Here is a 19,526-nt window from a genome sequence, read left to right as displayed (position 1 = left end):
CCACAATGTAGGAAAGACAAAAACCCATTAGGCACAACATGATTCTACACTTTGCAACGCGATAATGATCAGAATCTCTCTTAATAACATTTGATCAGGGATAAATATTGCTCAGAACACCACAAATAACTTCTTTGTTCCTCTTCAAAAGAGTGTTGAAGAGTCATTTACACTGTACAGGAGTACAGATATGGTTTAATATCACCATCTTAAAAACACCTCTGACACCACAACATAATACTTTTAAAACACAGTATGAAACACAGTGCCTGGAGAGTAATGGGGTCTTGTTTTCATAAGCATCAGCTGCGCATGAGACAAATGGATCTGGACTTTTTTTTTTCCCCCAATCTGCTTCAGAAAAATACAGTTCATTTGAAGAATGCCCTTTTTGTTTTGATTTGCAGAAGTGTTAGCTGAAACTGGATATGTAAGACAGTTGCTCCTGAAAAAGTAGATTGCTTAGAACTGTTAACAAATAACTTGCTTCAATGTAAGGAGTTAGTTTGAAAAAAGTTCCAAATCAGAAGAGTGTGGTTAAAATCATGAAGAGTTTATTTGAAGCTGAAAAAGTATAAGCTCAGCTGTAAGGAAACATCTGGAAGGGGCTGTGATATTCTTAAAATGGGAAACTGAAGCCACAGTTAAATTAACCCAATAGATCTGGTCGAAAAAGAAATTCAGTGTGGGGTGAGTACTGTTAAGGATTAGTTGAGATTAGTGGGACTGTATTTTACCACGTTTTGAAATCTTTTCACTTGTATTATAATGTAATAGTATGGCTTATTCTATTTTATTTTCATTTATTTTTCTTAATATACTTCTATTTTATTATTAAAACCAAATCTGCAGCATTGTGCGCTTTTGTTTCAATAAAAGACTACCTTGTTAAAAGCAGCCACAAACCAGATATGATCCACAAAGCTATATGATGATTCTGGACAAAGAACAACTATGGTGTGGTGAAGTTTACTGTACTAAATTTGTCTATGGATGTGAGTGTTGCTAAGAGCTTTCTGGAATGGAAGATATAACAGAGGATTGTTTGAAATCTTTGACCATAGCTGAACTGAGATACAGTTAGCAGCTAAAAGGAGGGTAGAAGTAAAAGCCTTGATCTTAAGGATAAAATACTTCAAGTAATTATTCAGCATTCAGAACTGGAAGAAAGGCAACCTAAATTGGGGTGTCAATGCTGAAATTAGCTAAGATGCAGTTAGAAATGAAAAAAAACAAGTTAAAAGAAAAACCAAGACTAGTGGACCGTGTAGATAAAGGAAAAATGTAATGGAGAGGGATACAGAGCAAAGAAACTTAAATGAGAAGGGAGGAAAACCAGCGGAAGATGAAAAGTGAGGAAAAAGACAGGAATTAAAAATAAACTTGATCTCCAAAGACAGAGAAACTAGAGAACGAGTTGTCCAAAGGAAAAGTTACAGTAAAGACGAAAGGAGGAGGTGGTAGTTTACAAGATGACTCTGATTCCAATAAAGGATATGACTTAAGAATGTACAATTAGTTTAAATTTACCGAAGGAGTCATCAAAAAGTATAGTGCCTTATTTACAGAGGTTGCTGAACAGATGAAGTCACCGAAAGAGACTTGAACATCAATGTTAAGGGTGTTTTGACAGGAACAGCTAAGACAGTCAATGCCAGTTTGTCAGAAAAACAATATACAAGATATGAAACTGTCAAAGAGGCAATACTCAATGCTTAAGACAGTGACCCTGAAACTGATCAACTAAATTTTAAGATTTCAAGAAAGAAATCTAAATCAGATATTTGTCAAATTTGCAAGAGGAAAAATGCACTGTGACCAGTGAGTTAGATCATTTAAGCTACAGAAAGATTTTGAGAATGTAAGGGAAATTATGATCATGGAAGAATTCATAAATAGCATTCCAGCAAATTCGTAACCTTATCTAGACAAGTATTCAGGCTCAAAAAAGCAGTTCTTGCATATGCCAATGATATCTCACAGACAATTACAGATGTGGAGATGGTCATATGGAAATCCCTCACAGCTTAAATAGGAGATCCATTGCAATAGTAGTAATGCCCAAAAAACCTTTTTTTAAAGGGGCATTGGGAAAGGATACAGGTATTAAAACTGCAGTAGTACAAAGAAAACGGTTTCCTTAGAATGTACTAAGAGGGGAATGACGGCTCAGGATAGTCATGAAGATTCTTTTCCAATTACTAACATGTAGAATTAGGTCACAGGATATTTATCGTAGAAGGTGGTATTTCCTTCTGCTTCAAATCTTGGACATAATCCAATAAAGATACTAGGAGACATCGGAGCAAATACCAGTCATTGATGCTGGCTGCTGATATTAACAAAGATGGGTTAATAAATATTAATTGGAGATAAAAATGGAGGTTACAAACCAGCATCATTGCAAAGAATTGGTTAAAGAGTGACTTGATAATTGGAGAAGTTGGAGTAGTCAAACAATTTCATTTGAAAGGAATTTACTTTTGGGAAATGGTCTAGCAGGTTCAAGAATATTGATCTTACCAAGGCTGGTGAAACAACCAGAAAAGGTAAACAAACTTAATTGTTACAAGAGAAACACGTTGGAATGCCTCCTGTGTATGTTGTGAATAAATCTCAGGTACAAAGAATTAAACAGGAAGAAGTTTTTGAAGCAGGGAGATGATTTGGAAATTCATATGTCAGATATAATTTTCAAAAGTTAACTAAAAAGATGAATGGGATTTTGGAGAAGATTTGTTGATCAGGTTGTAAGTTTGCTCACTGAGCTGATAGATTTGTTCTCGGACATTTTGTCACCATGCTAGTTAACGTCATCAGTGAGCCTCTGATGAAGTGCTCATTTTCTGTCCCACTTGCTATTTATCTGTCTTGGTCTGTCTGTTGTGACGGGTGATATCATTTCCAGTTCTTTTTCTGAGAGGTTGGTAAACGGGATCCAAATCGACGTTTGTTAGTGGAGTTCAGGTCTCTAGGAATTTGAACGTCAGGTCTCTAGGAATTTCTGTGCATGTCTTTGTTTAGCCTGTCCGGGGATGTATGTATTTTCCCAGTCGAATTGGTGTCCTTCTTCGTCGGTGTATGGATACGAGTGATAGCTGGTCATGTCTTGTATGTTGGTGCTCATGTATCCTGGTGGCTACTTTCCTACCCGTCTGTCCAATGTAATGGTTGCTGAAGTCCTTGTAGGGTATTTCATACATGACTGGGAGAAAGTGAGCACTGCAGATGCTGGACATCATAGTCGAAGAGTGTGGTGCTGGAAAAGCACAGCTGGTCAGGCTGCATCTGAGCAGTAGGAGAATCGATGTGGAGGACCCTCCCACCACAGGGGATCCAGGAAAGCATCCTTGGAAGAGGCTTTGCAGTAAGGCTATAATCAACTGGGAGAGAATGAGCACTGCAAATGCTAGAGATTAGAGTAAAAATGAATCCTGCGTGGTTGGAGGGTCCTCAAAATGTCAATTCTCCTACTCCTCAGATGCTGCCTGACCGACTGCTTTTCCAGAACCACACTCTGATTTTGTATATGACGCTCATTCTGTTGATTGTTGGTACAGGGACCTTTAAATTCATCAGGAGCTATTTCAGTGTGATGGTAGGTTTGTGGGCTACCATGATGCCTAGAGTCTGGAGTAATCTGGTCGTCATCTCAGAGATGTCTTTAATGTATGGCAAGGCAGCTAGAGTTTCTGGGCAAGTTGTGTCTTCTTGTTTAGGTCTGTTGTGTAGGAAATGACAGACTACGCTTATTTGGTACCTGTTGTTCCTGGTGTTTTTCCTCTGCTTTGCTTAGGGCCTGGATAGTGCAGCGTGCTGTGGTTTGTTTAAATAAAATGTCCAGATACTCAACTACAGGAACAATCATCTCAACTTGCACAAACGAAGCTACATCTGGACATTATTTAAACGAGCCACAACAGATTACAGCACCCAGGAACTAACAGAAGCGGAGGAAAAACACCTGTACAAAGCATTCAGAAACAACGGGTACCTGATGAGCACAGTCCGCTAATTCCTACACAACTTAGACTGGTCTTGGTAGAGCTTAATTCTTATAATTTAAAATTTGACAAAGAAATGGAATTCCTGCTGTTTACCAGTCACGATCCATCTAATAAGTCTACTGGGTTTTTGATTTTTTTCCAATTAGTTTATGGACATGTAATAAGATGTCCTCTGAAATAAGTCAAAAGAAATGGTTTTAGGACAGAAGGGCAAAACCTCCATATTAAAGTATGGATGTGTCCCAGGAACCGCTCATAGATAAGGTAAGCTCAAGTACACATTAGAGAAATGCAAATAATTTCATGAAGAAATGGACAGATATGCATGCTTAATCCCAAATATTTCAACCAGGGAATAGATGTTAGTATCATTGCCTTAACAAGGTGAACCACTGAAAACAATTCAGTGGTCCACAAGGGCATTCAAAAGAATTGGTGCAGTAAGTTATTTGCCTGACATCCTATATTGCTGAAAAAATAGGTGGCTGTGTCACATCAATATGTTGAAGCAATACTACTGTGACAAGGAGGATTAGAAAGTGCAGGCATGTCAAGTGGTAAGGATCGTGTAGGACGAATACAATAGTGAGAATTGGCAAAGAGATGCACCACAGACAAATTTGCTCCAAAGGAAAGCAAATATAGTATAGTCAGGAGAATGCCAGGCATCTTTTGAGAAACTGAAAACAATCTTAGTCAATGAATCAGTGTTAGCTGTCCCTAATTTCACCAATCCTTTAAAAGTAGTAGTAATTGATACTAATGACTTGATTGGTTAGACAAAGAAGCTCGTGGAATACTTTTTCAGAAAGCGAAATCACAGAGATACTCAGCAGTGGAAAACAAAACACTGGGCTGAAACATTTTAATGTAATGTATACCATGCCTTTAGGGAAATACTGATATTTTGCTTGAACTCACTTCAGGAAAAGTATCTATTGTTACAGCTGAAGTTTATGACTATTCTGTGAAGACAGTGTTTTGCAGGGTGAGAGATTGTTTAGGTTTTCAGTTGGGGAAAGCCTGCTTCAGAAGAAGCTGCTCCGCTGATAACAAAAAGATTTCAGAAATAAGAGGTATGAACTCAGTTTTAAACCCGATTGCTCTCCTGAAGAATGTCTGGAATACTTCAATGCCATATCTCCTGAGCAAGCTGTGTCAGCTAAAATCTGAGTCGAGAGTGTAGTGCTGGAGAAGCACAGCAGGTCAGGCAGCATCCAATGAGCAGGAGAATCAACATTTCGGCCAAAAGCCCTTCATCAGGAATGCTCGGAGCCAAAACCTGAGTCAGCTACCCATGTTTAGTGATACAGATCTATATATACACCAAATCCAAATAGCCATCTGGAGTAGAGTGGCGCTGGAAAAGCACAGCATTTCAGGCAGCATCCGGGAAGCAGGAAAATCGACGTTTTGGGCAAAAGCCCTTCATCAGGAATATAGGCAGAGTGCCTGAATGGTGGAGAGATATCCATCATTCAGGCACTCTGCCTGTATTCCTGATGAAGGGCTTTTGCCCAAAACGTCGATTTTCCTGCTCCTCGGATGCTGCCTGAACTGCTGTGCTTTTCCAGCATCTGCAAATATTGTTTTTACCCTTTTAAATAGCCATCTGAACATATCTTATTCTTTTTGTCTTCCAGAACCAAGACGAACTAATCAAATGGGTTTGTGTACTACAGATTACTTTGAGAAACAAATAGTTTTAATATGAAAACATAAATAAGTAGGTTAACCATTTTATCCTAATTGAATAGGTTTGTTATATAAAATTTTATTTAATTTTATTTATTAAAAAGAAACCTTTGATAGAAGCATACCATTAGTTCAATCAGAAACCAAAAATAACAACCACATTTATGTTGCAGTCCAGTGGAGAAGTGAATAGAGAGAAGGGCAGTGCATATTCTCATTGGTTATAAAAGATGGTCTACGAATAAAAATAGGCATAGTGATAGCATGGATATGTAGTTGATTTCAGGATCAAAAATGGGATCAAAGTTGTAAACAGTCTGGTTCAGCTCAGGCACAAGAATGGAGTACATCAACACTTTGGTGAAAGTGAGTACTGCAGATGCTGGAGATTAGAGTCAAGAGTGAGGTGCTGGAAAAGCGCAGCAGGTCAGGCAGCATCCAAGGTGCAGGGGAAAAAAATTTTTAAAAAATAAAATCAACATTTTGGGCAAAAGCCCAATTCCTGATGAAGGGCTTTTGCCCGAATGGTCGATTTTCCTGCTCCTCAGATGCTGCCTGACCTGCTGCACTTTTCCAGCACCACACTCTTGACTACATCAACATTTTGTAATTCTTGATGAACAGTCATGAGAAACAGCTGTGGCACACCTACTCAGTCTAATAATCAAGACTCATTGTTAGATTCACACATGAAGAATGCCCACATGAACAAAATATTGCATGCCTGCCAATATGCATGAAATCATATTTCAACACTAATTCATCATCAGGACAGGAGTGAAGAAGTTGGAGGGAGAAAATATCTCTCTTGGAAACCACTTGCTATGTGTCTGGGAGTAAAAAGAGGTCTATTAAACACTCACCAGGTTAGAAAGTTTAGAGAGACTGGAAAACTTCTTGACCACGTTGCTCCTGTCTGTTTCTCTGTGCATCATTTTGTCTGAAAAAGTGGCGTGGAAGGACTGAGTACTGAGATGCCCATTTGGCTTTGCCTGTGATAATCCAAATTAATTGTCTTATTTTAGGGCTTATTTTCACATCATTTCAACTGGAAGAATAAAGCTGAAAAGGAAACATTTGTACCATCATGACATTGAGATACATCTTAATATAAGGGAGATAAAGACTGACTTACATTGGAATTGCACCTTTCATAATCTAGCACGTCCCAAAACTGCTTTACAGCCATTAAGTTATTTTTATAAAGCGTAAAGACAGTTTTTGTGAGGAAATGCAGAAACCTGTTTGAGTACTGCAAGGGACTAGAAACAGTAATGAGACACATGATTAGACAGCTTTTTTTAAAAAAAACTGGTATTAGTCAGAGCACCAATATAACTTATTAGTTCTTTAAGCCGTGCAATGGTTTGTGTAGAAACTTGTGGTCTCAGGTTTAACATTTCCACCTACAAGACAGCAGCTCCAAAAGTGCAACATTCCCTAGGTTTTGCACTGATATGCCAGCCTGGACAATGTGTTGAAATGCCCATGGTAACCTAACTGCAAGATGAAAAGGCCATTATCTATCAAGCCAGGGTTTTATTCTGGGATCTGACTTTACTAGTATTACTAGCAACTGGGAATAATCACACAACTCAGTTTTTGAGCAAAGGAGTTTAGCAATAACAGATTAAGGTAAATTGCCCAGAAATTGCTCAGGAAATAATAGCTGAATCACATTCAGTTGTCATTATTATTTCAACAGAAACAAAAAGCAGTCAGTATTGTCCAATTCCCCATAAATTACTAGGCAATATTGCTGCTCCATTCTAGACTTGATAAAACCTTAACTGCATTCTTGAGCAGGTAAGTGGTGTCAGTGAGCAGCACCTAGAAAAGTGGACAAGCTAAGGTCGTGGGAGTCTTTCCTGGACTCTGGTGGGTGGGGGGTCAGAAAATTGCAAATATACAACTTTGTTTGAGGCAGGTTGTAAAGGATAATCCCAGCATTTAACAAACCAGTAGTCTAACTTGGTGGTGGGGACACTACTAGATTATTCAGGATAGAATTAGTAATCACATGGAAAAAAAGTGGGTTCATGAAGGGGAAATTGTGCTGAACTAACTTGGAGCCTTTTTTGAAGATGATAACAGAAGGGTTGATGAGGTTAGAGCTGGTATACATAGATTTTCAGAATGTAATTTGATCCAGTGCCACATAACAGACTTTTTTCAAATATTTAGAGTTGGAATGCACTGCCTGGAAATGTGGCGAATGCAGATTCAAATAAGAGTGCACGTTCAATAGGTAATGGATGATCATTTGGATAGAAATCGTGTGCAAGAACATGAATAAAGGCAGGAGCTTGGCATTCTAATATAACCAGTGCAGGCATAATAGGATAAGTGGTCTCCCTCTGCGCCACAACAATTTGTGATTCTAAGACGTAGGCAGGAAGAGATTCTACATAGCCAGTATGGGGAACATGTCACCAAAAGAAGCAGAATGTCAAAGGATGGAATATCTCCATTATTGCCAAAAATGCACATTTTGTCAAATTTTTCATCTTGTACACATGAAGACAAGTCACAAGAATACAGATTTAAAGGGGTACCAACATTTATACAGTATGACAGAAGAAGCCTGATTCATTGGCATGTGAACTCTGATTAATAGATGTTGCCATGGAGGATGATCCTGTTAAATGATATCTGTCAGTTTGATTTAAAATTGAAGAAAAAAAACACCTATCACTGATTATGACTGGTCAGAACATTGTCCTGAGAAATGAACCATTGAATGCCTGTCACCTGTTTTTTAAAATATACTTTTATTGAAAAATAGATTTTAATATTACAACAAATACAAAACAGGACAATTCAAAACAATACAAAGAAAGAATACAAAAATGTAAAATCTCCAACCTGTCCTCATATAAATGTATAAATATATACAGAAAAATATATATTGAAAACCCAACTATTTAAATTAAATAAACAATAACCAACAAACTAATCAATAGTAATAACTCAACTCAGCCAAACAAGACACTCACTTTCACAGTTGCTCCACCCTGGATATTGGGCTCGTAAAGCATAATTGTTTCAGTTATATAAAATCCCTTATTAGTGTGACAGATAAATCCGTGTCCAGGTATTCCAAAAAGAGCTGCCATGTCTTATAGAAATTCTTATTCTTGTGGTGTACCATACTTGAGAAAATCCAACGTGATATGGTCCTTAACAATCTACCGCCAACCTAACAGGCCCAAGTGGTTTTCGGATACCCAACCTAGCAAGATATTCTTTCTTGTGCAAGTGAGGATGTTGAAAAGATTTTTTCTTATGCATATCTTCAGGGAACACACTGGGCAGGGCAAGAGGAGGAGAAATTGGGGCCTTCCCCACTCTTACACTCAAAATCTCCTCCATTGCACATGCCACAGCGCTCCAGAATGTTTGAAGCCTATCACAGGACCAGAGACAAAAAGGGCAAGAGTGCCCGTACCAACCCTGCACTTGGAGTGTGTTGAAGATACCCCTGGTTTAAACTTTGACAAACAGTCCGGAGTCAAGTGGACCCTGTGGAATTTCTTCAACTGTAGAGCATGGGTCCTATTTCAAATTGATATCTTTCTTGCATTTTCCCCAAATATCTTCCCATGCCTCTGAGGAGATCTCAATATCTATCTCTCTCCCCCACACCTGCAGAGTTGATTGAACTCATCTGAGGGGGCACTCCCCCCCCAATTGCTGATATAAAGTGCTAACAGAAAATGCATTCTTAGCACTGAGCACCCTCCTCTGTCAGATTTGTAGGGGTCAGTCAAAAGTGTAGTTTCTTGTTGAATAAAATCCTTAACTTGGGAAAAAAAAATGAAACAGGACCTGTTAGCTAGCTCGTACTTCCATGCTAACTGATCAAAGTACAGCATTGTGTCTCCCTCAAATAAATTACCCATGCAAGACACAATATTTGAATCCTGAATCTATCATCTCCGATAGAAAACCCAGCATACCCAATATAGGTGTAAGAGATGCTTTACCATCATTGCCTTCCTTCTGCTGAATTGCCCTCCGTGCTTTAACAGTACTTATAACTATTGAGTTATGGCAATATTCCCCAACTGTCCTCATTTTGTCCAGAAACAGCAAGTTAGTAAGGGGGCACCTTGCCTGGGAGGTTTTGATATCTAACGATATTGAAAGATGGCCCTTACAAGCCCAATCACTCACATAGGATAATAACAACGAGCTTAGATGGTAGCTTTTAATGCCCAGGAGATCCACTCCTCCCAATCTGTGAGGCAATTGCAGTTTAGCTAATTTAATGAGGGGACGCTTACGGTGTCAAATAAAAGAGCCAAACCAGCAGTTCAGTCTCCTGAAATGTTTGATGATTTAAGATCGGGGGAGCATCCGTATAGGATACAACAAACGAGGGAGAATATTCACCTTAATAAGCATTATCCAACCCAACCACGAGACCGGAAGCACCTCCCATCTTTGAAGGTCTTGTTTGATTTTGTAAAATAATTGAACAAAATTAGCTTTGTACAACTGATCCAGAACAGGAGTAATGAATATACCCAAACGCACAAAACCTTCCCCGTGACCACTTAAATGGGAATCAATATTTGCCCTCAACACCTAGCACCTTCGTAAGACCACTCATAGGCATAGCCTCTGATTTTGCAAGATTAATTTTATACACCATAAAAACACCAAACACACTGCTGAATTTGACAACAAAAAAAAAAGGACATTGTCTGTGTACAACAAAATCTTCTGTAATTTTGACCCTACTTCTGGAGCAGATATATTGGGATCGATACAAATGGCCTCCGCCAATGGTTCAATCACCAATGTAAAAAGCAATGGCGAAAGGGGACAGCCTTGCTGGCTGCCCCTAAAAACATTAAAATTGCTTGATCACACCCCATTGATGACCGCAGCGAGAGGGCCACCATAGAGAACCTTTACTCATCTTATTAAGGCTTCGCCCAAGCCAAATCGTTTCGGAGTATAGAAAAGGTATGGCCACTCAACTCAACAAATGGCTTCTCTGCATCGAGAGAAATCACCAATCCCTGCACTGACTGTTGTTGACATGCTTGAATTACATTAAGCAGCCTCCTAACATTATTGGAGGATCTGCAGCCCTTTATGAAGCTAGTCTGGTCCTCTAACAGTAGAAGGTAACACAGACTCCAGCCTTAACAAGAGTCTTAGAGAGGATTTAAGTCCAAATTTAAGAGTGAAATGGGCCTTCCCTAAGAATAAGCGAAATATTGGCTCAGAGATGGCAGGAGACAATCATGGCTATATGAATCATTAAACATGTTGAGCATTGGGTCTGACAATATGTTTATAAATTCCTTATAGAATTCACTGGGAAATCCATCAGGACCAGGCATGTTTCCACTCTGAAGCAGCTTAACAACTTCCTGTACCTCTTGCTCTGTTAAGGGAGCATTGAGAAAAGACTCTTGTTCGGGGGCTCCCAGGCATAACCCCAGATCCATGAAAAAATACTCTATTTTGGCCCACCCTTCCTCACAACCCTCAGACTGGTATAACAGCAAAATCTCTGGAATGCCACAATAATCTTTCTGGAATCGCATGTTAGGTTCCCAGACCTTTCCCTAATCGCCATAATGGCTTGAGGGGCACTCCTTTTTCTGGAAAGATATGCTAAGTATTTGCCTGGTCTGTCACCATGCTCATATAACCTTTGCTTTGCAATAGTAAGCTCCTTCTTTGCCATCTGAGAGAGCATGGAATTCAATGCAGACCACAGCACCATAATCCTCTGTAGCTTGACCAATGAGGGCCTGTCAAAGTAAGCGTGCTTCAAGGCAATGTTGCTGCTCACCCTTCTGCCTCTTCCTACTGGCAGATTGGGAAATAACTAACCCCCTGGCATCGGCTTTGGCAGTTTCCCAAAGGATGGATGGGCTACTAACCAAGCCGGAGTTAATGTCTAGGAACGCCAGAAATTCCCGAGAGAAGTACTTCACAAACTTATTATCCTTGAGGATAAAGGGATCCATTCACCAATGCCTCAAACCCATTGTAACATCCTTAATCTTAATCAGCAGGAAAATTGGAGCATGATCAGCGATAGTAATATTACCAATCATACAAGATGCCACCAAGTCCAGGATTGCCACGGGGGTCAGAAAAAAAAAACAATCCTGGTGTGGCATCGTGTGGATTGGAAAAAACGTAAAATTCCTGCCTGTTGAGTGGAGACGCCTCCAGACGTACACCAACCCTAATTCCACACAGATCCACTAAATATTTAGTTTGTACAAAGGATTTGGGGGGGGGGGGGGGGGTGCAACCTGTCTACTGTGGGATCCGTGACAGAGAGTTAAAATCTCCCCCTATAATGATTTACCAGGACAAGAGACTGATCAGTTTAGAAAACGCATCTACCAAAGATTGGGGGGGGGTGGGGGGAAATGGGCCAGAGAGCAATAAATATTTAAAACACCATATTCTTCCCAGTTTAGTAACTTAAATGGGAGATTCCTCTGAACCAATAGAGTCATCCCCCTTTTTCTGGTATTAAAAGATGAAAAGTAAACCCGTTCAAAGCATTCTGCTGTAGTTTCAATTGCTCCCCATCATCCAAGCGTCTTGTGTAACAGAGCAATATTCACCTTCTCCTTTCTAAGACTCAAAAGTACCTTCTTCCTTTTAATTGGTGAGTGAGTCCGAGAGGAACACAATTTAATCAAGTCATTAGCTATCATCATCTGCAGTAAAATTTAAGTTCCAGGGCGGAGGAACTCTAACCACAAATCGCCAAGCCTTAGTATCACATGATCCAAACTACATAAACTAAAACCACTACAGTTAACAAACCTATCAAAGATTATGTACAACAAAACCAAAAAAAACCAACATATGAAGCACCAATGTCACTGAATAGGGGAACTCAACTACCCATCCAAAAACCCAATTTCCCATCCCGCTGCCAAGACTGCATTTAAATACCTGAACTGGGTATAAACTATCCATAAGTAGGCATCTAGCCACCCAACCATTTTCCCTCCTCCTAGCAAACACAAGCAGAAAAGAAAATACGCCATGGAATAGCAATGTGAATAAAGAACTTTTTAAAACACAACAAAAAAAAGGGGTAAATACCCCACCCATCCTTTGGTATAACTTAACTTAGAAATTGAAAGTACACATCGCAACCACTGCCAAACATTGGTTTAAACCAGATTATTACCAACAAAAAAAAAAGGAATGAAAGCCCCAACCAGACTTCCTCTGTTCTTCTTTAAAGAAAAAAAAACAAAAAAGACATACCTAAACAACACCACTATTTGTACATATTGAATTATTCAGATTAAGTTAATTTGTCCACAAAGTCTCTTGCCTTCTCTGACATGTTAAAGGGGTGTACGGATCCATCTAAGGTGAACCGGAGCACTGCCGGATACCTCAGTACTGGATCCCAAGCTCCCTCAGTCTTTTCTTAACACTGTCCTAGGATTTTCTTTTCTGGATCACCGTCGCTGAGAAGTCCTGGAAGAACGTGATCTTAGAGCCCTTGTACATTAAGGCCTTCTGATCCTTCCCCTGGATTGTGGGAGCTTCCACAATTCTCTCCTTAACATTATAAATGATGAAATCACACCAAGAGAGGACGTTGACCCAGACTTGACCTCTGTGCCATGACCCATGAGCTCTCTCAGTCCACACTACAAAGGCAAGGAATTTCAGCAACCAGTCCTCAATAAATTCTTCCAGCCGCTCATCTTCCATACTCTCTGGCAGACCGATGATCGGAGTATTTTTTTCTCCTGCCCCTGTTCAAGATCATCCACTTGGGTCACGTAAATTACAAGCCTGCATAATTTATCCTTGGAGGAACAGGTATCAGCTTCCACCACTGTGACTCTATGTTCAACCTCATCTGTCCTTTTTTCCAGGTCTCCCAGCTGCTGTTCATGCTTCTGCAGCATGATAGAGATCAGGGTCTGCTTCTCCTCTATCTGCTTACCCAACATCTTGCGAGATTTCCTGAGATCCTTCACCAGGGCCTGGTAGGTAATAAAGTCCAAGGATCCTGCAGACTGGGCCGCTGACCTGAAATCGGATGCTCCTCCTCCCTTCTTCGGCATTTCTGGACGGTGAAAATGCAGGTAAGTTGATTTTCCACAATTTCTTGGCACTCCACGACCTTTCCAAGGTCCCAGGATATCACAATGGCCCAGTCTGGGCAGGTTAGAAGTTCGTCCCGCTTGCGCTGCCAAGCTTGCCACCATCTTGGTTCCCGTGGTCACCCATTTTGATCAGTTGAAACTGGTGCTGTGTGATGTATGTTCTTTCTCACTGCAAAGAGCAGAGTGTTATGCATGAAGAGATGGAGTTTCCAGAGGATCCAAGATGGCGATGATATAGAAAGATCGCACTGCATCGCAAGCAGGACAAAGTTTTACCCCAGACCACCACGATATCCTAGAACTCTGGAAAGGTCGTGGAGTCCCAGGAAACTGTCAGAGCAACTTGCCTCAGTTTTCGCCGTTCAGGGATGCCGAAGGAGGGAGGAGGTATGTCTGAGGCTAGGCCAATGGCCCAGCCTGCACAATACTGACTATTTCCTACCAGGTTCTGGTAAAGGAGCTTGCGAAATATCTCAAGATATTGGGAAAGCATATAGAGGTGAAGCTGGCCCCGATCCATATCATGCTGCAGAAGAATGAACAGCAGTTGAAAGACCTTGAGAAAAGGATGTATGAGGTAGAACGCAGAGTCAGTGGTAAAGCTGATACAGATTCCTCCAAAGATAGGATCAGGGCCCTGGAGACACAGGTCCGTAAATTGCTTGATCAAGTTGATGACCTTGAGAACAGGGGCAGGAGAGAAAAAAAAAATCTTGGGATCAGTCTGCCAGAGGGTAAGGAATGTGAGCGACCAATGGAATTTATTGAGGACTGGTTGCCGAAATTCCTTAACTTGGAGGCTAGAATGAGAGGTTTGAAGATTGAGAGGGCTCACCGGGTCATGGCGCGGAAGTCAGGTCTGGACCATTGTCCGTGACCTATCTTGGTGCAAGTTCATCACTATCCAGATAAAGAGAGAATCATGGAAGCTTCTAGAATCCAGGGGAAGGATTCAAAGGCCCTAGTTTACGAGGGCTCCAAGATCATATTCGTCCAGGATTGTTCTGAGGTGGTGATTCGGAAAAGAAAATCCTATGATGGCATCAAGAAAAGACTGAGGGAGCTTGGGACCCAGTACACAGAGGTATCTAGTGATGCTTTGGAACACCTTAGATGGATTTGTACATCTCTTTGACATGGAGAAAGCAAGAGACCTTATGGACAAATTAGTCTAATCTGAACAATTTAGTATGTATAAATAGTAGTGTTGTTTGGGTATGTTTAGAATTTTTTCTTTTAAAAAATGTGTAAGTCTGATGGGGGCTTTCTTTTCCTTTTTTTTAAAAAAAAAAATTGGTACTACTCTGGTCTAAATTATGCTTGGGATGTGTACTTTCAATTTCTAAGTTAACTTATACCAGAGGATGGGTGGGGTACTTATCTATTTTTTTCAAAATTTCTGTTCACATTGTTATTCCATGGTATATTTTCCTTTTTTTACTGCTTGTGTCTGTGGTGCGGCTCTAGCTAGGAGAGAAAATGGTTGGGATGGCTAGATGCCTAATCGCGGACAGTTTATACCCTGGGCTGCAGTATTGGCAGCGGGATGGAAAGTTGGGTTTTGGAATATGTATATGTCCCCTATGGGCAGGGGAGAGTTCTCCTGTTGGCGTTTTATATGTTGGCTTGTTTTTGGTTTTTGTTGTAGACAATCTTTGATAGCTTTGTAGGTTTGTTAACTGTAGTGGCTTTAGTTTATGTAGTTTTTTTATGTTCAATGGTCCTTGCAACACTAAGGCTTGGCAATTTGTAATTCGAATTCCTCCTCTCTGTACTCTAAATGTTACTGCAGAAGGTTATGGCTAATGACTCATTTAAATGATGTACTCTGGAAAATTAAGGGGGGTCACTCAGCAATTAAGAGGAAGAAGGTACTTTTGAGCCTTAGAAAGTAAAAGGTGGATATTGCCTTATTACAAGAGATGTACTTGCGAGACGATAGGAAGCATTTGAAACTACAGCAGAATGCCTTTGATTGGGTTTACTTTTCATGTTTTAATACCAGAAGTAGGGGAGTGGCTATATTGGTTTGGAGGAATCTCCCATTTAAGTTACTAGAGTGTGTTAAAGACACACACAGAAGGTTTGTAATCTTCAAAGCTCTGATAAACAGGGAAGAATATGGTGTTTTAAATTTTTATTGCCCTCCTACCCATACCCTCAAATTTCTGGTGGCGCTTTCTCTAAATTGATCAGTCTTGAGTCCCGGCATATCATTATATAGAGGGAGATTTTGATTGTCTTATGGATCCCACAGTAGACAGGTTACCCAAAGGCCCCCCCCAATACTTCTGTACAAACAAAACAATTAGTGGATCTGTGTGGAGTTAGGGTTGGTGGACTTCTGTAGGAGTCTCCACCCTACAGGCAGGGATTTTACGTTTTTCCAATCCAGACAGATGTCACCAGGATTGATTTTTTTTTTTCTGACCCCCGTGACAACCCTGGACTTGGTGGTATCTTGTACGATTGGTAATATTACTATCTCCGATCACACTCCAGTGTACCTGTTGGTTAAGATTAAGAATGCTATAGTGAGCCCCGAGGGCCTGGTGAATGGATCCCTTTATCGTCAAGGACAATAAATTTGTGGAGTACTTCTAAGGAATTTTAAGGCTTTCCTAGACGTTAATTCAGGCTTGGCTAGTAGCCCGTCCGTCCTTTGGGAAACTGCCAAAGTCTATCCGAGGGAGTTAGTTATCTCCTACTCTACCAATAGGGAGCGGCAAAAAGCAACATCTCCTTGAAGCACGATTGAAGGTTGCCAAGGTTATTTTGACAGACCCTCGTTGGCCAAGCTGTAGAGCATTATGGCGCTGCAGTCTGCATTGAATTCCATGCTCAAGCAGACAGCAAAGAAGGAGCTTACTTTTGCAAAACAAAAGGTTGTATGAGCATGGTGACAAACCAGGCAAATACAAAGTGTATCTTGCCAAGGAAAAAAAAAGTGCCCCTCAAGCCATCACATCGATTAGGGAAGGGTCTGGGAACCTAACATGTGACTCCAAAACATTAATGCGGCATTCCAGAGAGTTTACTCTGAATTATGCCAATCTGAGGGTTGTGAGGAGGGGCTCGTCAAGATGGAGTCCTTTTTCAAGGATCTGAAGCTCCCAGGTGTGACCCCCCCAAGAATGTTTCCTCAATGCCCCCTTATCAAAGCCAGAGGTGCAGTAGGCTGTGAAGCAGCTTCTGAGTGGAAAGGCACACGGTCTTGATAGACTTTCCAGTGAATTCTATAATGAATTTAAAAGCATATTGTCAGGCCTAATGCTCAACATGTTCAATGACTCATACAGTCATGATCGTCTCCTACCACCTGTAAGAGAGGCCAATATTACACTTATTCTTAAATAAGCGAAGGCCCCAGAGGACTATGTTTCTTATAGGCTCATTTCATTCTTAAGTGCTGACTTTAAAAATCCTCTCTAAGACGCTTGCACTAAGGCTGGAAACTGTGTTACCTTCTATTGTTAAAGAGAATTAGACTGGTTTCATAAAGGGCCACAGATCCCCCAATGTTAGGGGGCTGCTAAATGTAATTCAAGCGTGTCAACAACAGTCAATACAGGGACTGGGGAATTCTCTGGATGCAGAGAAGGCATTTGACAGAGTTGAATAGCTGTACCTTTATGCTCTCGAGCTGTTTGGCTTGGGCAAAGCCTTTATAAGATGGGTAAAGGTTCTCGATGTGACCGTCTTGCTGCAGTCATCACCAAGGGGGTACGATCAAACAATTTTAGTTATCTGTCTCCTTTCGCAATTGCTTTTTACATTGGTAATTGAACCCTTGGCAGAGGCCATTCATAGGGATCCTAATATATTGGCTCCACATGTGGGGTCAAAATAACAGAATATTTTGTCGTACGCAGACGATGTCTTCATTTTTTTTGTCAAATCAAGCAGTTTCGATGCCTTGCCTGATACAATGCATCATTTTGTTTAGCACATTTTTGGGGTACAAGATTAATTTTGCAAAATCAGAGGCTACACCTATGGGTGGTCTTATGAAGGTGCTAGGTGTTGAGGGCGAATACTAATTCCCATTTAAGAGGTCACGGGGTGGGGGGATTTGTGTATTGGGCATATTAATCACTCCAGTTCTTCATCGTTGTTTAAAGCTAATTTTGTTCAATTATTCAACAAAAATCAAACGAGACCTTCAAAGATGGGAGGTGCTTCCGGTCTCGTGGTTAGGTCAGATAGCTCTTATTAAGATGAATATTCTCCCCTGTTTGTTGTATCCTACATGGATGTTCCCTCTGATTTTAAATCATCAAACATTTCAGGAGAACAGCTGGTTCAGCTCTTTTATTTGGCATTGTAAGTGGCTCCTTATTAAATTAGCTAAACTGCAATTACCTCACAGACAGGGGAAAGCGGATCTCCCGGACATTAAAAATTACCAACTAAGCTCGCTTTTTTACCTATGTGAGTGATTGGGGTTGTGGGGACCCTCTTAATATCATTAGATATCAAAACCTCTCAGGCAAAGTGCCGAATTACTAGCTTGCTGTTTTTGGACAAAATGAGGACAGTTAAGGAATATTGCCAGAGTTATCAATACTGTTAAAGCATGGAGGGCAATTCAGCAGAGGGGAGGCAATATTGGCAAAACATCTGTTCTTACACCTATAGTGGGTATGCCGGGTTTTCAATCTGGAATGATGGATTCAGGATTCAAACACTGGGCAGCTAGGGTGCGTCTTGCAAGGGTGATTTATTTGAGGGAGACACAGTGACATCTTTTGATCAGTTAGCGTGGAAATAAAAGCCACCCAACAGGGACCACTTTCATTTTTTTCACATTAGGGATTTTATTCAAAAAAGGACTACACTTTTCACTGATCCCTACAAATCCAACATAGAGAGGAGGGTGCTCAGTGTTAAAAGCACACTTTCTGTCAGCACTTTATATCGTCAACTGGGGGAACTGTCCCCCAGATGAGTCTGATCAACTTTGCAGGGTGTGGGAGAGAGAGCTAGGCGTTGAGGTCTTCTCAGAGGCATGGGAAGATATTTGGGAAAACACAAGATAGATATCAATTTGCAATAGGATCCATGCTTTACATTTGAAGATTCTCCACAGCGTCCATTTGGCTTCGGATCATTTGTCAAAACTCAAACCAGAGGTACCTTCAACATGCCTCAAGTGTAAAATTAGTATAGGCACTCTTACCCATTGTCTCTGGTCCTGTAGTAGGCTTCAAACATACTGGAGCGCTGTGGCAGGTGCAATGGACGTGATTTTGGGTATAAGGTGGAGAAGGACCAGATTTCTCCTCTTCTCGGCCTGCCCAATGTATTTCCTGTAGATGCACATAAACAAAAAAAAAACTTTTCAACATCCTCATATTCTGCACAAAAAAGAATATCTTGTTAGGTTAGGTGTCCGAAAATGCCCTGGGCATGTTGGGTTAGCGCAAGATTATTGGGGAGCATATCCCCCTTTGATTTTCTTACAAGTATGGTACACCACAAAACTGAGAATTTCTAAGACGTAGAGTCATAGAGATATACAGCACAGAAATAGACCCTTCAGTCCAACTTGTCAATGCAGACCAGATATCCTAAATTAATCTAGTCCCATTTGCCAGCACTTGATCCATATCCCATAGCGGCCCTTTTTGGATTACCTGGACACATTTGTCTGCCACATTAATAAGGGGTTTTATATAGCTGTAACGATTGTGCTTTG

At 40.6% G+C, this 19,526-nt stretch overlaps 1 protein-coding gene across 1 annotated transcript in view; it reads right to left on the bottom strand.

Annotated features, from left to right (window-relative positions):
- LOC122561786 (uncharacterized) overlaps nt 1–19,526 on the bottom strand; it is an 80,081-nt gene that overhangs the window by 55,999 nt on the left and 4,556 nt on the right. The window contains exon 2 of the mRNA XM_043713946.2: nt 6,566–6,694. Within this exon, the coding sequence (XP_043569881.1) occupies nt 6,566–6,637 (72 nt within the window). The 5' untranslated portion in view covers nt 6,638–6,694. The remainder of the gene's footprint in view (nt 1–6,565; nt 6,695–19,526) is intronic.

This window comes from Chiloscyllium plagiosum, unplaced genomic scaffold, assembly GCF_037043375.1.
Source record: "Chiloscyllium plagiosum isolate Xiang-an unplaced genomic scaffold, Cpla_swu_hap1 HiC_scaffold_23, whole genome shotgun sequence".
NCBI classification, from domain to species: Eukaryota; Metazoa; Chordata; class Chondrichthyes; order Orectolobiformes; family Hemiscylliidae; genus Chiloscyllium; species Chiloscyllium plagiosum.
The sequence above is the reverse complement of the archived record's forward strand: the minus strand, read 5'-3'. Positions and strand labels throughout refer to the sequence as shown.